We start from the raw sequence: 14,785 nt of genomic DNA on the forward strand, positions 1-14,785 counted from the left end.
ACACAGAAAACTGTTGCACTAACTACCATGGACACAAGCATATCCACTGCACTGGCCCCGCCGGCCAATCTCCCTGATTAACAATGTTATTCTTCTCAGAGCGTCCTCCATAACAGTGAAGCAATGAAACATAAGGATGTGCTTAAAGTCTTTAACATCATCATCAAACACAGGCTTTGCAGCATTAATTATCGCCTGGATGTTTAGAAATGTGCCAGTGATCGCCACAAGCTGCATATTTGTTCTCTTTTTAGTCCTTTTATTGTTGTCATCATTTGACCGTGTAGTCGTCATCAGGAGAGCACAAGTCTGTCACTCAGATTTGAACTTAGATGTCTCTCACATGCACACACTCTACCTCAAAAAGCAGAGATAACAGCTTATGGATGGCCTCTTTTTCTGTCAGTGTATGTTGGCTCATTATGGAAAAACTTGACATTTTATTATTTAGTTTATCATCAAGTCAAACACAGATAAAAAGAAACTGTTGACAAGCATTTTTTTTTACTATAAAATAATAGGGGAAACCCTATGTTTCCCAATTTTACCATGCATTATTAAGGGTTATGAGGAGTATAATGGAAATGGCACTGTCATTAAAAGTCATATTTTTTATTTATTGACTTTTTTATTACTTCTTTGAATAAAAAGACACTCTTTTGAGTAGAACTGCAGGACCGATACAGAGAATTTGTGCCACAGTATTAAAAGTCCTTTTTACTATTTCACATAAGGAGAGGAACTGATACATGCAGCCAAAAAAAACGCCACCCTAAAGCTAAATAAGAGATGAGGACAAGTTAGGGAATTACTGAAGGCCTGCAGTTAAGCTTTATCTTGCTCCACACACTCTGAAATTGCTTCTTTCCCCCCCCCCCCCCCCCCCCCCAGCCTGTAGACTTTGAGATGAACCGTGCCTTCATGCTGACGGTGGTGGTGTCTAACCAGGCCCACCTAGCCAGTGGCATCCAATCCTCGCTTCAGTCCACCGCTGGAGTCACTATATCTGTCCAGGACGTCAATGAACCTCCTTATTTTCCCACAAATCCAAAACACATCCGGTTTGAGGAGGGTGTTCCTGCTGGTACCAGCCTGACGACTTTCTCAGCCTCCGATCCTGACCGACTGCAGATGCAACAGATAATCAGGTACTGATGGATTACTGAATGAGCATGTCATCAGTTTAATCTTCTGTTGCAGAATAGTTCGTTCTCTTACGTAGGGTTCATCTCTAGATGTCCTGATTGTCTGAATCAACCTTGAAGTGTGGCTAGCTGCACTGTAAGTACAAGCCTGATGGAAGTATTCCACCTGCAGTGAAATAAGTTCCTTCTGGATCAGGGATCAGAGTTCAACAATGGGAATATTTTTTGGCTTTACACATTTTTCATAGTCTAACTGTATGAAGTTTATGAGCTGGTAGAGAATTATGATTAATGAGGTTAAAAAGGTTAATGGGAAGCAATAGCTTCCCGGAATTGCAAAAATGTGTGCATTCTGTAATTAGCATTAGCACGTACAGTACACTGAGGGACCCAAACTCACACAAGAGGGTCAACAGAGGAGGCTGATAGATGAGGGAAGGTAAAGAGAACAACTGGCAAGATCCCAAGCGCCTGGCACTGTTAAGAATGCAGGTGTTGGGAGAACCCAGATGCTGGAGGCCACAGAGGCAGAAGTAGAAAGCAGAGCCTTTTTATTAATCAAAAAACACTGCAGGGTATCCCAAAAAAAGAAAAAAGAAAAGAAAAAGCCACTAGCAGAGCTGACAGCACAAGTGGAAGCAATTTGGTGAGCATGACCATAAACAAGTCAAAAGAATGATGACAAAATGGTCTAGCACTGGAGGAAGGAAAGATAAGACTGTGGCCATATTCAAAGCCCCACATAGCTACACCAGCAATATATCAAACAGTAGTATACAGTATGTACTTTACAGTTAAAAAGTCAGTAAATTAAACAGTAAAATTCTGTGAAATCACGACATAAAAATTCTGTAAAGTAAAATACATTGATATTGTGTTTATTTATCAGTATGATATAATGTCAAAGTAAAAATTGCAAATAATATTGTATTTTGTTGTGGAAAACACAAATCTCCCTATTTTGTACAGAGAAAATTTGTATCATTCACAACAATATAAATATTTAGTTTTTACATTTTAGCAGAGTAAAAATAACATTTAACATCTGTGCTTATTAAATCCAGACAAATTAATAGCTACATTTAACAAACCATCCACCATCCATTCTCATCCGTTTATCCGTAACCCGGTCGTGGGGGCAGCAGTCTGAGCTAAGATGCCTAGACTTCCTTCACCCCAGACACTCCCGGTGGGACATGCCTGGAACACCTCCCTAGGGAAGCGTCCAGGAGGATCCGGTACAGATGCCCAAGCCACCTCAGCTAACTCCTCTCAACGTGAAAGAGTAGCGGCTCGACTCCGAGCTCCTCACGAGTGACTGAGCTTCTCACCCTATTTCTCAGGAAGCGTCCAGCCACCCTGCGGAGGAAACTCATCTCAGCCACTTGTATCCGTGATCTTGTCCTTTCGGTCACTACCCAAAGTTCATGACCATAGGTGAAGATGGGAGCATAGATTGACTGGTAAAACAAAAGCTTCGGCTTGTGACTCAGCTCCTTCTTCACCACGACGGTCTGGTACACCGACTGCATAACTGCAGATGCTCCACCAATCCATCTATCAATGTCACGCTCCATCTTTTCCTCCCTCGTGAACAAGACCCCCGAGATATTTAAACTCCTCCACTTGAGACAAGACCTCTCCACGTACTCGAAGAGGGCACACCACCATCTACCAGTGGAAAACCATGGCCTTTGATTTGGAGGTTCTGACTCTCATCCCGGCTACTTCACATTCGGCTTCAAACCGCCCCAGCACATGCTGAAGGTCCCGGTTCGATGAAGCCAACAGGATAACATCATCTGCAAAAAGCAGAGATAAAATCCTGTGGTTCTCCAAATGGATCCATCCCGGCCCCTGGCTACGCCTAGAAATCCTGTCCATAAAAATGATGAACAGAACCGGTGACAAAGGGCAGCCCTGCCTAAGTCCAACATGCACAAGTCTTACTTACTGCCTGCAATGCGAACCTAAGCTCCAAACCAGGTCCTGCTCGGGTCATACAGAGACCGAACAACCGTTAACAGAGGGCCACAGACCCCAAACTCATGGAGCGCGCCCCACAGAACCAACCTCCATGCAATGTTGCAGAGGCGTGTCAACCCTACAACATCCAGAAACTTGAGGTACTCAGGGCGGATCTCCTCCACCCCCGGTGGCCAACATGGCCTGGTAGGACTCCTTCTTCAGCCTGAAAGCATCCCTTACTTCCAGTGTCCACCACTGGATTCAGGGGTTGCCGCCACAACAGGCACCAGAGACCTTGCGTCCACAACTTTGAGCTGCTGCGTCGACAATGGAGGCAAAGAACATGTTCCACTCAGATTCAAAGTCCCCAGCTTCCATCGGAATCTATGAGAAGTTATCTCGGAGATAGGAGTTTAAGGGCTCAGCCCGACGTTCCCAACAGACCCTCACAATACGTTTGGATCTGCCTGGTCCGTCGAACTTCCTCCTCCGCCAGCGTATCCAACTCACCACCAGGTGGTGATCAATTGACAGCTCTGCCCCTCTCTTCACCCGACTGTCCACGGCCAAAGATCAGATGAAACCAGAACAAAGACAATCATTGACATCCAGCCTAGGGTGTCCTGGTGCCACGTGCACTGATGGACACCCTCCTTATGCTCGAACATGGTGTCCGTTATGGACAAACTGTGACTGGCACAGAATTCCAACAACAGAGCACATAAAAATACATTTAACAAAAATAAAAAAAAAATAAAAATAAAAAATTAACTGGTTGTACAAATCAATACATTTTAAATAAAGAAAATAATCATGTAATTAAATCTTACCTTATTTTTGTTTTAAGTGCAGTAATAAACACATTTATCAAAAAGGTTATTTGAATTCATCAGGTGTATTGATAATGTACTGACTGTAACTTTAACTTTGTCCAGAATAGAAAAAAAATGTTCAAAAGCAGGATATTCATATTGAGGAACGATCCTGGCAAAATTACAAAAAAACGATATAATATACAGTCTATATATATTTAGATAAACATATGAAAAAATAAAAACTAATAAAAAAAGGATACATATATATATATATATATATATATATAAACTAATACAAAAAGGATATATTATTAGGTTAATTAGTGATTCTAAATTGCCCGTAGGTGTGAGCGCAAGTGTGGTTGTGAGCATGGTTTGTGTGTTTATATGTGGCCCTGTGATGGACTGGTGACCTGTCCAGGGTGTAACCCCTGCCTCTCACCTGAAATGAGCTGGGATAGGCTCCAGCAGACCCCCGTGACCCCGCAAGGGATAAAGCGGGTATAGATAATGGATGGATGGATGGATGGAGATATATATATATGTATATATATATATATATATATATATATATATATATATATATATATAAAAAAATTGTATTTCCTCATTTTCTTTTTCTTTAATTAATTTACTTATTGTCAATTTTGCTCCGATCAAGACCTCAGACACAAATGGAGACACCAGACTCAACGAGGAAATCACATAATTGCTCATACGTTTCATAGCTATAGTTTTCTTTCCCCCTTACTGTTGCTATTTTAAGTGTACAGTTCTTATTTCTACAGTAACATATTTACTGTATTAACGGTACTATAATTTACTATTACTACTATAACTTTAAGCGGTGCTGCTCTGCTCTGCTCTCCTGGTCTGCCTACTTGTCACGTGACCGCCACTTTTGATGAATTTTGAACGGCTCTGAGGCTGAATTCGGCTGAAACTTCTACAGAGTCAAGGACATTGTGTGGACCACGTCAACTTCCAGCATCTGTAAGTTAACTTACTTTCTTCAAACGTAAAACGCACTGTAGTTTGTGTTTCGAGGGGGATTTTATATTGTTTTTAAGCCGTCATATGGCTTCATGCAACTACATAGTTAACATCATTTTTGCAACGCCAGTAAAACACATACCTTCTAGAAAGGGTTTAGCATTGTGAAAACATGATTGCATGTACTTTTTGCAGTAAAACACTAGAATCATTGAGGGGCTATGTGTTGCATTGCAGAATGCACAAAAACGAGCCTCGTTGTTCATTCATATGCCTCGTCACAGAATGCCAGCAGACATTTTGCACATATGCAGAGTTTAAAAATCATTTTTTCTGTTGTCTGTTTTTTTTGTGAACATTATTATATTCCTATTTAGTTCTGATAACTTCTTTTGTGTGTTTTCGAAGGTCGGACTTCTGAAACCAGCAGGTCCTCAAGTAATACTTCACCGGATACTCCTGTATCACTGCAGTCTTTGTCCCCACTAAGTGTGTCATCAAACTCCTCCAACAGCAACCAGACATCTGAAGCAGACTGGGTGGATACCTTTGAGATACCATGGGAAAAGTTCTCAGAGGAACTGATGCAGTCATTAGAGAGAGGTAAACGGGCGAGTCCAAAAATGGGGAGAGAGATGGTCAGGATTGCGGTGTTTAAAATTATGCGAAAAAGTTTTTGCTTGGGAAAATGTAGTTTTACAGAAGTTGCAAAGAAGATGGTTGCGTAATCAACGGATATGTCATTGGCACTGGCTATCACTCACTTGTCAAACAACTTCATTATCGAATTGAGAATGTGAAGCGACCTACAATTCCAAAAATTAAGAAGTGCGGCTCTGAAAACTCTGACTCAGATGTAATTCCTGCAGAACAGAGAGCTGCAATTCAGGACACCTATAGCTGTGTCAACTAGGATGCAAAATTCCTTCCACTTGGAGAAACTGAAGAAAGTCAGCAGCTAAAGGAGGACAAGCTGAAGATGATGTGTCAGCAGAAGGAGGCAAATCTTGAAGCGTTTAATCAATTAATGAGGGCAGCTTTCTACACACAGCGCAAAGATGTTAACCAAGGGAAAAGCATTCGTGATGTCTTGGAAGAGTATTCTTCTTCTCACCTTCAAGGCCATCAACAACCAGCCCCACAGTATCTTGCTGAGCTCCTTCATATTAACATACCCACCCGTTCTCTCAGGTCCTCCTCTTCTATCCAACTCACCCTCTCATCTGCTCGCCTATCCACCATCGCCTATCCCACCTTAGAACTCACCGCTTCAGACATGCATACTCACAATAATCTTGGGACTAGAATGACCTCACTATTGCGCTTTACTGTTGTTTTATGTATTGTGGGACATTGGGACGGCTGTACACTATAAGGAACTCACTAGACTTGGACTTAAGGAAACCTTCATACGGAAAGGGAAAAAGACTGCTGAACTACATGAACACTTTGTGTGAACAAAAACAAAAGGTTTTTCCAGGCTCAAACAAAGTTGAAGATGGCAGGGGGAGAGCTGGACGAGTAGTCTGAAGACGTTAAAGAGATGGTGCTCCTTCTTTTCTGCTACTTCAATGAAAATGAAGATGCAATATTCTTCTGTGTAGAGGACACATGCCTGGCTAAAGAAGTACAGATGGATAATTTCTCCTTGACTCCCACCATCATCCTGTGTGGTGAGTTTGTTTTTTGTTTTGTTTTTCAGTTTCTTTCTCGTTTCCTGTTTCTTTCTCTATTTCCTGGTTCGTAAATTTTCCTCTGTACTTTTATTTGTGTTGTTGGATTTTTTTTCTATATTATTTTTCTTTTTTTATTTACTTTAAAAGTACTTTAAAAAAAGTCTTATCTCTCTAAAATGTCATTGTTTCATTGTATCAGGAGTCTAACTTTAGTCTTTATTTCTATATGGTTCATGCTGAGTCTGGATCAACAGATTGGAAACAACATCTCCTGTTTAATTTCTGCCCTTTGCATGATGTTTGGGAGCTTCTATTGTTTCAACATTCATTACCCATCGGGTCTTGCATCCACACTGGAGTTTCTGCAGAGGTATGAGATCTACAAAAAAATATATAAAATGACTTGTGACTTTTACTTTTTAGCTTGAATCTAAAATGTATTTCTTTGTGAAGCAAAGGTTGATGTAGTTTTCTGTTTGTCTTATTTATTTTAAGGTGTTTCTTCCCAATCAATCCAGAGATGGACAGTGTGATTTGCTGACTGCTTAGCCGAAAGCACCGAAACACCGAAAGCGCAAAAAAACGCCTATGGTCGCTCAGGACGCCTGCAGTGGGCGGGGCTATCAAGCTGTGCTGCAGAACTGGAGGGAAAAAAGTGTATATAGCCTACATATATATATATATATATATATATATATATATATATATATATATATATATATATATATATATATATATATATATACATATATATATACTTTCAGTGCAGCAAACTCTGTCCAGAAGTTCAGTGAGGATCTCTGAATGATCCAGTGTTGACCTAAATGACTAATGATGATAAATGGAATCCACCTGTGTGTAATCACGTCTCCGTCTAAATGCACCTACACCGTGATCGTCTCAGAGGTCCGTTTAAAGCGCAGAGAGCATCATGAAGAACAAGGAAGAGACCAGGCAGGTCCGAGATACTGTTGTGGAGAAGTTTAAAGCTGGATTTGGATACGAAATATTTCCCAAGCTTTTAAACATCCCAAGGAGCACTGTGCAAGCGATAATATTGAAATGGAAGGAGTATCAGACCACTGCAAATCTACCAAGACCTGGCCGTCCCTCTACACTTTCAGCTCATACAAGGAGAAGACTGATCAGAGATGCAGCCAAGAGGCCCATGATCACTCTGGATGAACTGCAGAGGTCAGAGGTCAGAGGTCACCTACAGCTGAGGTGGGAGACTCTGTCCATACGACAACAATCAGTAGTATACTGCACAATTCTGGCCTTTATGGAAGAGTGGCAAGAAGAAAGCCATTTCTTAAAGATATCTATATAAAGTGTTGTTTGCCACAAGCCACCTGGGAGACACAGCAAACATGTGGAAGAAGGTGCTCTGGTCAGATGAGACCAAAATCGAACTTTTTGGCAACAATGCAAGACGTTATGTTTGGCGTAAAAGCAACCCAGCTCATCACCCTCAACACACCATCCCCACTGTCAAACATGGTGGTGGCAGCATCATGGTTTGGGCCTGCGTTTCTTCAGCAGGGACAGGGAAGATGGTTAAAATTGATGGGAAGATGGATGGAGCCAAATACAGGACCATTCTGGAAGAAAACCTGGTGGAGTCTGCAAAAGACCTGAGACTGGGACGGAGATTTGTCTTCCAACAAGACAATGATCCAAAACATAAAGCAAAATCTACAATGGAATGGTTCACAAAAAACATATCCAGGTGTTAGAATGGCCAAGTCAAAGTCCAGACCTGAATCCAATGGAGAATTTGTGGAAAGAACTGAAAACTGCTGTTCACAAACGCTCTCCATCCAACCTCACTGAGCTCGAGCTGTTTTGCAAGGAGGAATGGGCAAAAAGTTCAGTCTCTAGATGTGCAAAACTGATAGAGACAAACCCCAAGCGACTTACAGATGTAATCGCAGCAAAAGGTGGCGCTACAAAGTATTAACTTAAGGGGGGTGAATAATTTTGCAAACCCAATTTTTCAGTTTTTTATTTGTTAAAAAAGTTTGAAATATCCAATAAATTTCATTCCACTTCATGATTGTGTCCCAGTTGTTGTTGATTCTTCACAAAAAAATACAGTTTTATATCTTTATGTTTGAAGCCTGAAATGTAGCAAAAGGTCACAAAGTTCAAGAGGGGCAAATACTATATATATATATATATATATATATATATATATATATATATATATATATATATATACATACATACATACATACATACATACATATATATATATATATATATATATATATATATATATATATATATATATATATATACATACATACATACATACATATATATATATATATATATATATATATATATATATATATATATATATATATATATATATATATATATATATATATATATATATATATATATATATATATATATATATATATATATATATATATATACATACATACATATATATATATATATACATACATACATATACGGGGCGGCAGTAGCTCAGGTGGTAGAGCGGGTCTTCCAATGATCGGAAGGTCGGATGTTCGAATCCCGCTCTGTCCCAGTTTGCTGTCGTAGTGTCCTTGGGCAAGACACCTTACCCACCTTGCCCCGTGTGAATGTGTTCGAATGTGTATGAATGTTGGTGGTGGTCGGAGGGGCCGTTAGGCGCGATATGGCAGCCACGCTTCTGTCAGTCTGCCCCAGGGCAGCTGTGGCTACAAATTGTAGCTTACCACCACCGGAGAGAATGTGTATGAATGAATAATGATCTCTGTAAAGCGCTCTGGGTGCCTTGAAGGGCGCTATATAAATCCAAGTCATTATTATATATATATATATATATATATATACATATATATATATATATATACATACATATATATATATATATATATATATATATATATATATATATGTATACATATATATATAGCGTGCACATCTTCCGTTTCCTCTTTCACCATGGATTGCACTTTGGGAAGCCTTCTGTATATTTCTGCGTGAGTTTGATGCTCTCCTTAACAAGGTTGGTCCGCGGATGAACAGCAACCATCGGGGAGCCGTTGCTCCCGGTGAAAGCTGGCAGTCTTTCTGCGGTGAACACCACTGACATACACTGAGTAGTAGCAAATTTGGTCATATGGTTTAAACTGTGTTTTGTGATTAATAAGCACGGTTTAAACTGTGTTTTGTGATTAATAAGCACGGTTTTTAATGAATTTGCCTTGGATTGATGTAGCAAATAAAATTGTTCAGGGGGCGGGGGGTTTCCCGGTTTGGCGCCATTTTCCCACTCCTTTGGACGTACAGTAGCCTACAGCTCGGTTTGGAATAGCTCTCTACCACTACTAAAAGTTTTCTACCACTTTTAAATACACCTGGCATGTCCAAATTTTGGGAGATTTCTCTCCACTTTTGTCCCTTTTTATTGAGGTCACGATAGGCCTGCAGTCTTGTATCCCACAGCTCCTCACACAGACTCACAGCCAAAATGATTTTTTCTTCAATCTCTTCAATCGTCTCTGATCTACAACCTGCAAGTTTTTTTCTCCCTCCACCACCTTCTCTCCTATCGGACACCGCCGAGATGTCGTCACAGCGCAGCACGGTGAAATTAAAAAATGTTCAATTTGGGCACAGGCAAATGTTTTAAGATATTTAGATAATTTTAGATATTTTGCGGCGCAGTATCAGGCCAGCAGAGATCATTTTAGATGCTTCCCGTGCCCTGAATGCATTAAGCGACAGGAGCATTATTTTTTATAGGATGTTACTGGACTATCAAATTATGCTACCCCTGAAATATTGATTTAAAATGTATGAATTGAGGTATAAGAATGCTGAGATTCATCCTGCAGTGGTAGTGAGGTGATTAGTATCTTAACTGAATGCATTAAGTGATGGGAGCATTATTTGATAGGACGTTACTGGACTATCAAATTATGCTACCCCTGAAATATTGATTTAAAATTGATAATATGGGATGTTGAGTATTTGATCCTTCAAAATACACTACCCATGACATTAATTGCATTACTTTTTGTGAACATTATACGATAAAGAGGAAAAATAAAACAATTCTATCGCTTTATTTTATATTCATTCAGTCATTCTCATTTATTTAACCAGGCAGGTCATTAATAACACATTCTTATTTACAATAACGGCCTGGCAAGAGACAAGGACCACTTGGGGGGAAAGGAAGTGGTTTAGGGAGTAAAACAGTAAGATTGTTGCTCTGCAAAAGGTAGAAAACCATTAAGAACTTTTTCTGATAGGGTAGCAAAACTCGACAGATAGACGCTATCGGTTTATGCCGTGGTAGCATTTTTCGACAAAGCAGCAGAAATCGACAGAACAATTGAACATTTAGACCAGAGGATTTTTTTATTTTTTTGTTTTTTCAGATCCGGGCACTTGCGCCGTCTCTGCGCCGAGTCTGCGCCCAACCCGGCAGCGTGTGCGCCTGTTGCACGCCGCCGACCTCGGCGGCAGACCCTGCGCTCTTGCGCGGAGGCAGCACATACACAATGAATGGGAAAGCCGCCGGCGGCTCCCGCTGTGCGCCCTCTGTGTGAAAACCGCTTTAGCCAATCAGTGATTGTTGACATGGGGGCTCGCCTGCTCGGCCCTCCCCGTTGGTGCTCGGCTATCTCCGTGGCGCTCAGCCATCTCCGTGGGCGCTCGGGCCTCGAAGCACCCACGGTTCCGGCGCCTATGGATCCGGGGCTTTTGGAAAAACCTTCGGGGCTTGAGCCCAAGTAGCCACCCCCTAGATCCGCCTCTGCCCTGGACGCCTCTTGCAGCAAGCTTTCATAGAAAATGAATGGCAGCCGGACGCCCGTGACACTTTCGGTGTGAATGGACAGTTAGGTGGAAGAAACCTGCAAATCCAGACTGCTTGTGAATCCCCGTGTCCTTTTTTTTTTTTTACAACTCTACAGTTAAAAATCACCTTACAGATTATAGGAAGCTGCTCCTCAAATTCAAATTTGTCTTTCCATAGTTCGAAAATAGCACTGATCTCCTTAGTTAAAAATAAATAGATATTTTGGTTAATGACATCTGATAAATCAAGGCAGTGCTTAATAATACTGGAGCTGAATGTTTTTGTAAATTTATAGCCAAAACAGAAGTTGATTGTACTGTGATTTAATAATTGCACAAAAAAAACAAGTAAGTAGATTTTAAGTAGATTTAAAAGTTGGTTCTCTTACTGTTTCTGACACAAAGTCAAAATGGTTGGAAAAAAATATTTACATCGGTTTAGCAGATGTATTTGCTTCATGTTTTATGTTCAGAAATGACAAAGACACTGCAGTGAAAATAAAACTTTCAAAGGCATGTGTATGTTTTAGTTTTGTTTGTTGTTGTTTTTTGTTTTGCTCTTCATATTTGAAAATATTGTTATTACTACATAGAAAAACTTTTAAAGCACATTTAAAGCGACACTACATAACTTTTCCACAACCATGGTCTGAGGGGTCTGTATCGCCTTCACTGGCACTATGTAACTTTGAGGAGCATGGTAGGAACCCTGCCACACTAAAAAACTACAAATCTTTACGACTTTGACTGCTTTACGGCATACGTCACTTCCCCCTCCTTGCCGATTCGCAGTCATGGAGCGCAGCTCCGCAGAAGCTGGTAACCCGTTGCTGCGTTGTGGCTGCAGCAGCTCCACACAACAGACGTGGGGAAAAGATCGCTAATGGTTTAACTTTTCACCGGTTTCCTGCTCGGAGGCAGAACCACGGAGGCCAAGTATCTGATATAACAAAGTAAAAGAGTGAAAGAGTCGTCGGCTCGCTTGGATCGCGGCTGTAACGACCAAACACCTTCCACACAGTACCACAAACACTCACACAGACCGGGTCGGATCAAAACACGGGTTTTATTCCCCACTTCGCCAGATAAACGCAGTTGCTGGCCAGTTCTCTGCGGTGCAATTAACCCCAATCTTCAGATAAAACTAGTTTGTTGAGGAAAAAATATTAACTCTTATTTGTAGCTGCAGAAGAAAAAAATAATCTCACGAGGAAAACAAAAATGTTGCTCACGCCTCGGAGCCTCTTCAACATAATATAGCAGTCAAAAAAAAAGAAAAGAGAAGTAAGAGGGATACAAAACATGTACTGTATGTTGTACTATTATACAAATTTATTGAAACACATGGCGAGTCAAACATTTACCAAAGCTCATAAACAAGGTAGCCGGAGACGGTGGTTCTGCAGAACTGCGGCAGTAAATCCTTATAAAGAGTGGCTCTCCGACGAGGAGCTCCATTCTTTAGTAGGGATTTCATATGGATCCAGACCGTTAATAATCATTATTTTCTCCATATACCGCTCCCTGGCTTCCTTGTTTAAGGTATCCCGGTAAATTCCAGTTCATTTCCAGTAGTTTAACATCTTTTTTTTTGCGTTCCGTCTGTTCACTTGGTTAAACAGAAAAGCGTCCCGTCTTCTCTCATCAAAACAAATGCAGCGACGGGGACAGGAGTTTTCCGGCAGTACGCGCTGGTGCTCATGGGAAACGTAGTGTTCTTTCTGGTAAAACACTACCGCTTTTGTCCAAAAGATGCCACCAAACTCAGAAAAGCTGAAAGTTACGTTGTGCTGCTTTAAATTCAGTTTTTACAGAAAATATTAAGTTTAATATCGGCATTTTAACAGTTTAACAGTAACAGTTTTAATCTTTTATTCTCCTTTATTCTTCTACTACTACTAAATCTTGCTGGAAGAAAGCATAAAATAACAGTATTATTAGATTAATCCATCAGAAAAAGTATGTAAAATGTACTTGCTATTACTGTTCTTTTACAAAAATGACCCTTTTAAAATCACACTTTAACTTTGTACAAAATTATGGGACAATCTGTTTATTTTACAATTTAATTTTAATTTTAATTTACCTGTAAACTGAACTATTCTGGCAACCAGCTTAGTGGTTAGCAGTGTTGCCTCAAAGCAAGAAGGTTCCTGGTTTGACTCCCTGGCGTGGTGGGAGTCTCTGTGTGGAGTTTGCATGTTTTCCCCATGCTTGCGTGGGTTCCCTCCGGGTACTCCGGCTTCCTCCCACAGTCTAAAAACATGCGTAGTAGGTTAATTGATGATTCTAATGCCAATAGGTGTGAATGTGAGTGTGCATGGTTTTCTGTCTGTAAATGTGGCCCTGCGATAGACTTGGCGACCTGTCCAGGGTGAACCCCTTCTTTACAGTGTATACTCTGTCTATAGACTTCATATTACAAACAAAATCAATACGCACGTTATTCTGAAATCATCCTATAATGTGCACACACTCACCAACACTCAATCTTAATGAAGCGATAGATACATACATATGTTGTACAAATCCACACATATATTTCCATGTTTACACATATGTACGTACATACACAAACCGTTAATTACATAATGACATATCCTATCCTCATCAACATTTAGGCCGCGTTCAGACTGCCAGCCAATATCCGATTTTTAGCCCATCCAGATTGAAACTGGATGACTCTTTTGAAGTCTGAACAGTCCCAAACCGCATGAGATCCGATTTTTGCAAACCAGATCGAAACCACCTCCTGGAGGTAGTTTCATATTGCATTTGGGCAGTCTCAGTCTGAACAACTCCAAACACTCAGATCAGTTTTGACTGTCCGTGACGTCACTCTACGCGACGCCAGACCAGACCCATACGCCAAACCACCCGCCCATTTCGAGTTGTGGAGCTACGTTACAGGTATGGACTAGTCGGAAGATGCCGAAAACAGCCGCAAACAGCGGCTCCATCTTGTTATTGTTTTTGTTGTCGCAATTACATGACGTCACACAATACACGCGCTGGGTGACGCCTCCGCTCCGACGCCGTTGCTACGGCAACCCGTCAGATCAGTCAATGATGTGGCCCAGTCTGAACAGAGCCAGATGCGATTTGGACACTTGCTAAAAACAGTGTGGACAGTCAGGTATATTTCTTTTATATTTATGCAATTTCATTGGGGTTTATGAAGGTCCTCATCAGCTAGTTATATTGAAGAAGCTTTAAATTTGTGCTGGCTGTTTTTGTTAGAGCCTCCTTTTTTTTCAATATTTTTTATTGAAGTTCAAAATGTATATCAAAACCTATGCCAAATGTACACACATTTTTCACATATATATTAATATATATAAATATATATATATATATA

General features: G+C 40.5%; 1 protein-coding gene across 2 annotated transcripts in view; it reads left to right on the forward strand.

The window, feature by feature from the left end:
* LOC133456998 (cadherin-4-like) overlaps positions 1-14,785 on the forward strand; it is a 432,927-nt gene that overhangs the window by 393,215 nt on the left and 24,927 nt on the right. For both annotated transcript variants that reach the window (XM_061735792.1, XM_061735793.1), the window contains one exon: positions 892-1,148. In XM_061735792.1, coding sequence (XP_061591776.1) covers positions 892-1,148 — 257 coding nt within the window. The remainder of the gene's footprint in view (positions 1-891; positions 1,149-14,785) is intronic.

The sequence above is a fragment of the Cololabis saira genome, chromosome 12 (genome assembly GCF_033807715.1).
Source record: "Cololabis saira isolate AMF1-May2022 chromosome 12, fColSai1.1, whole genome shotgun sequence".
Taxonomy (NCBI): domain Eukaryota; kingdom Metazoa; phylum Chordata; class Actinopteri; order Beloniformes; family Belonidae; genus Cololabis; species Cololabis saira.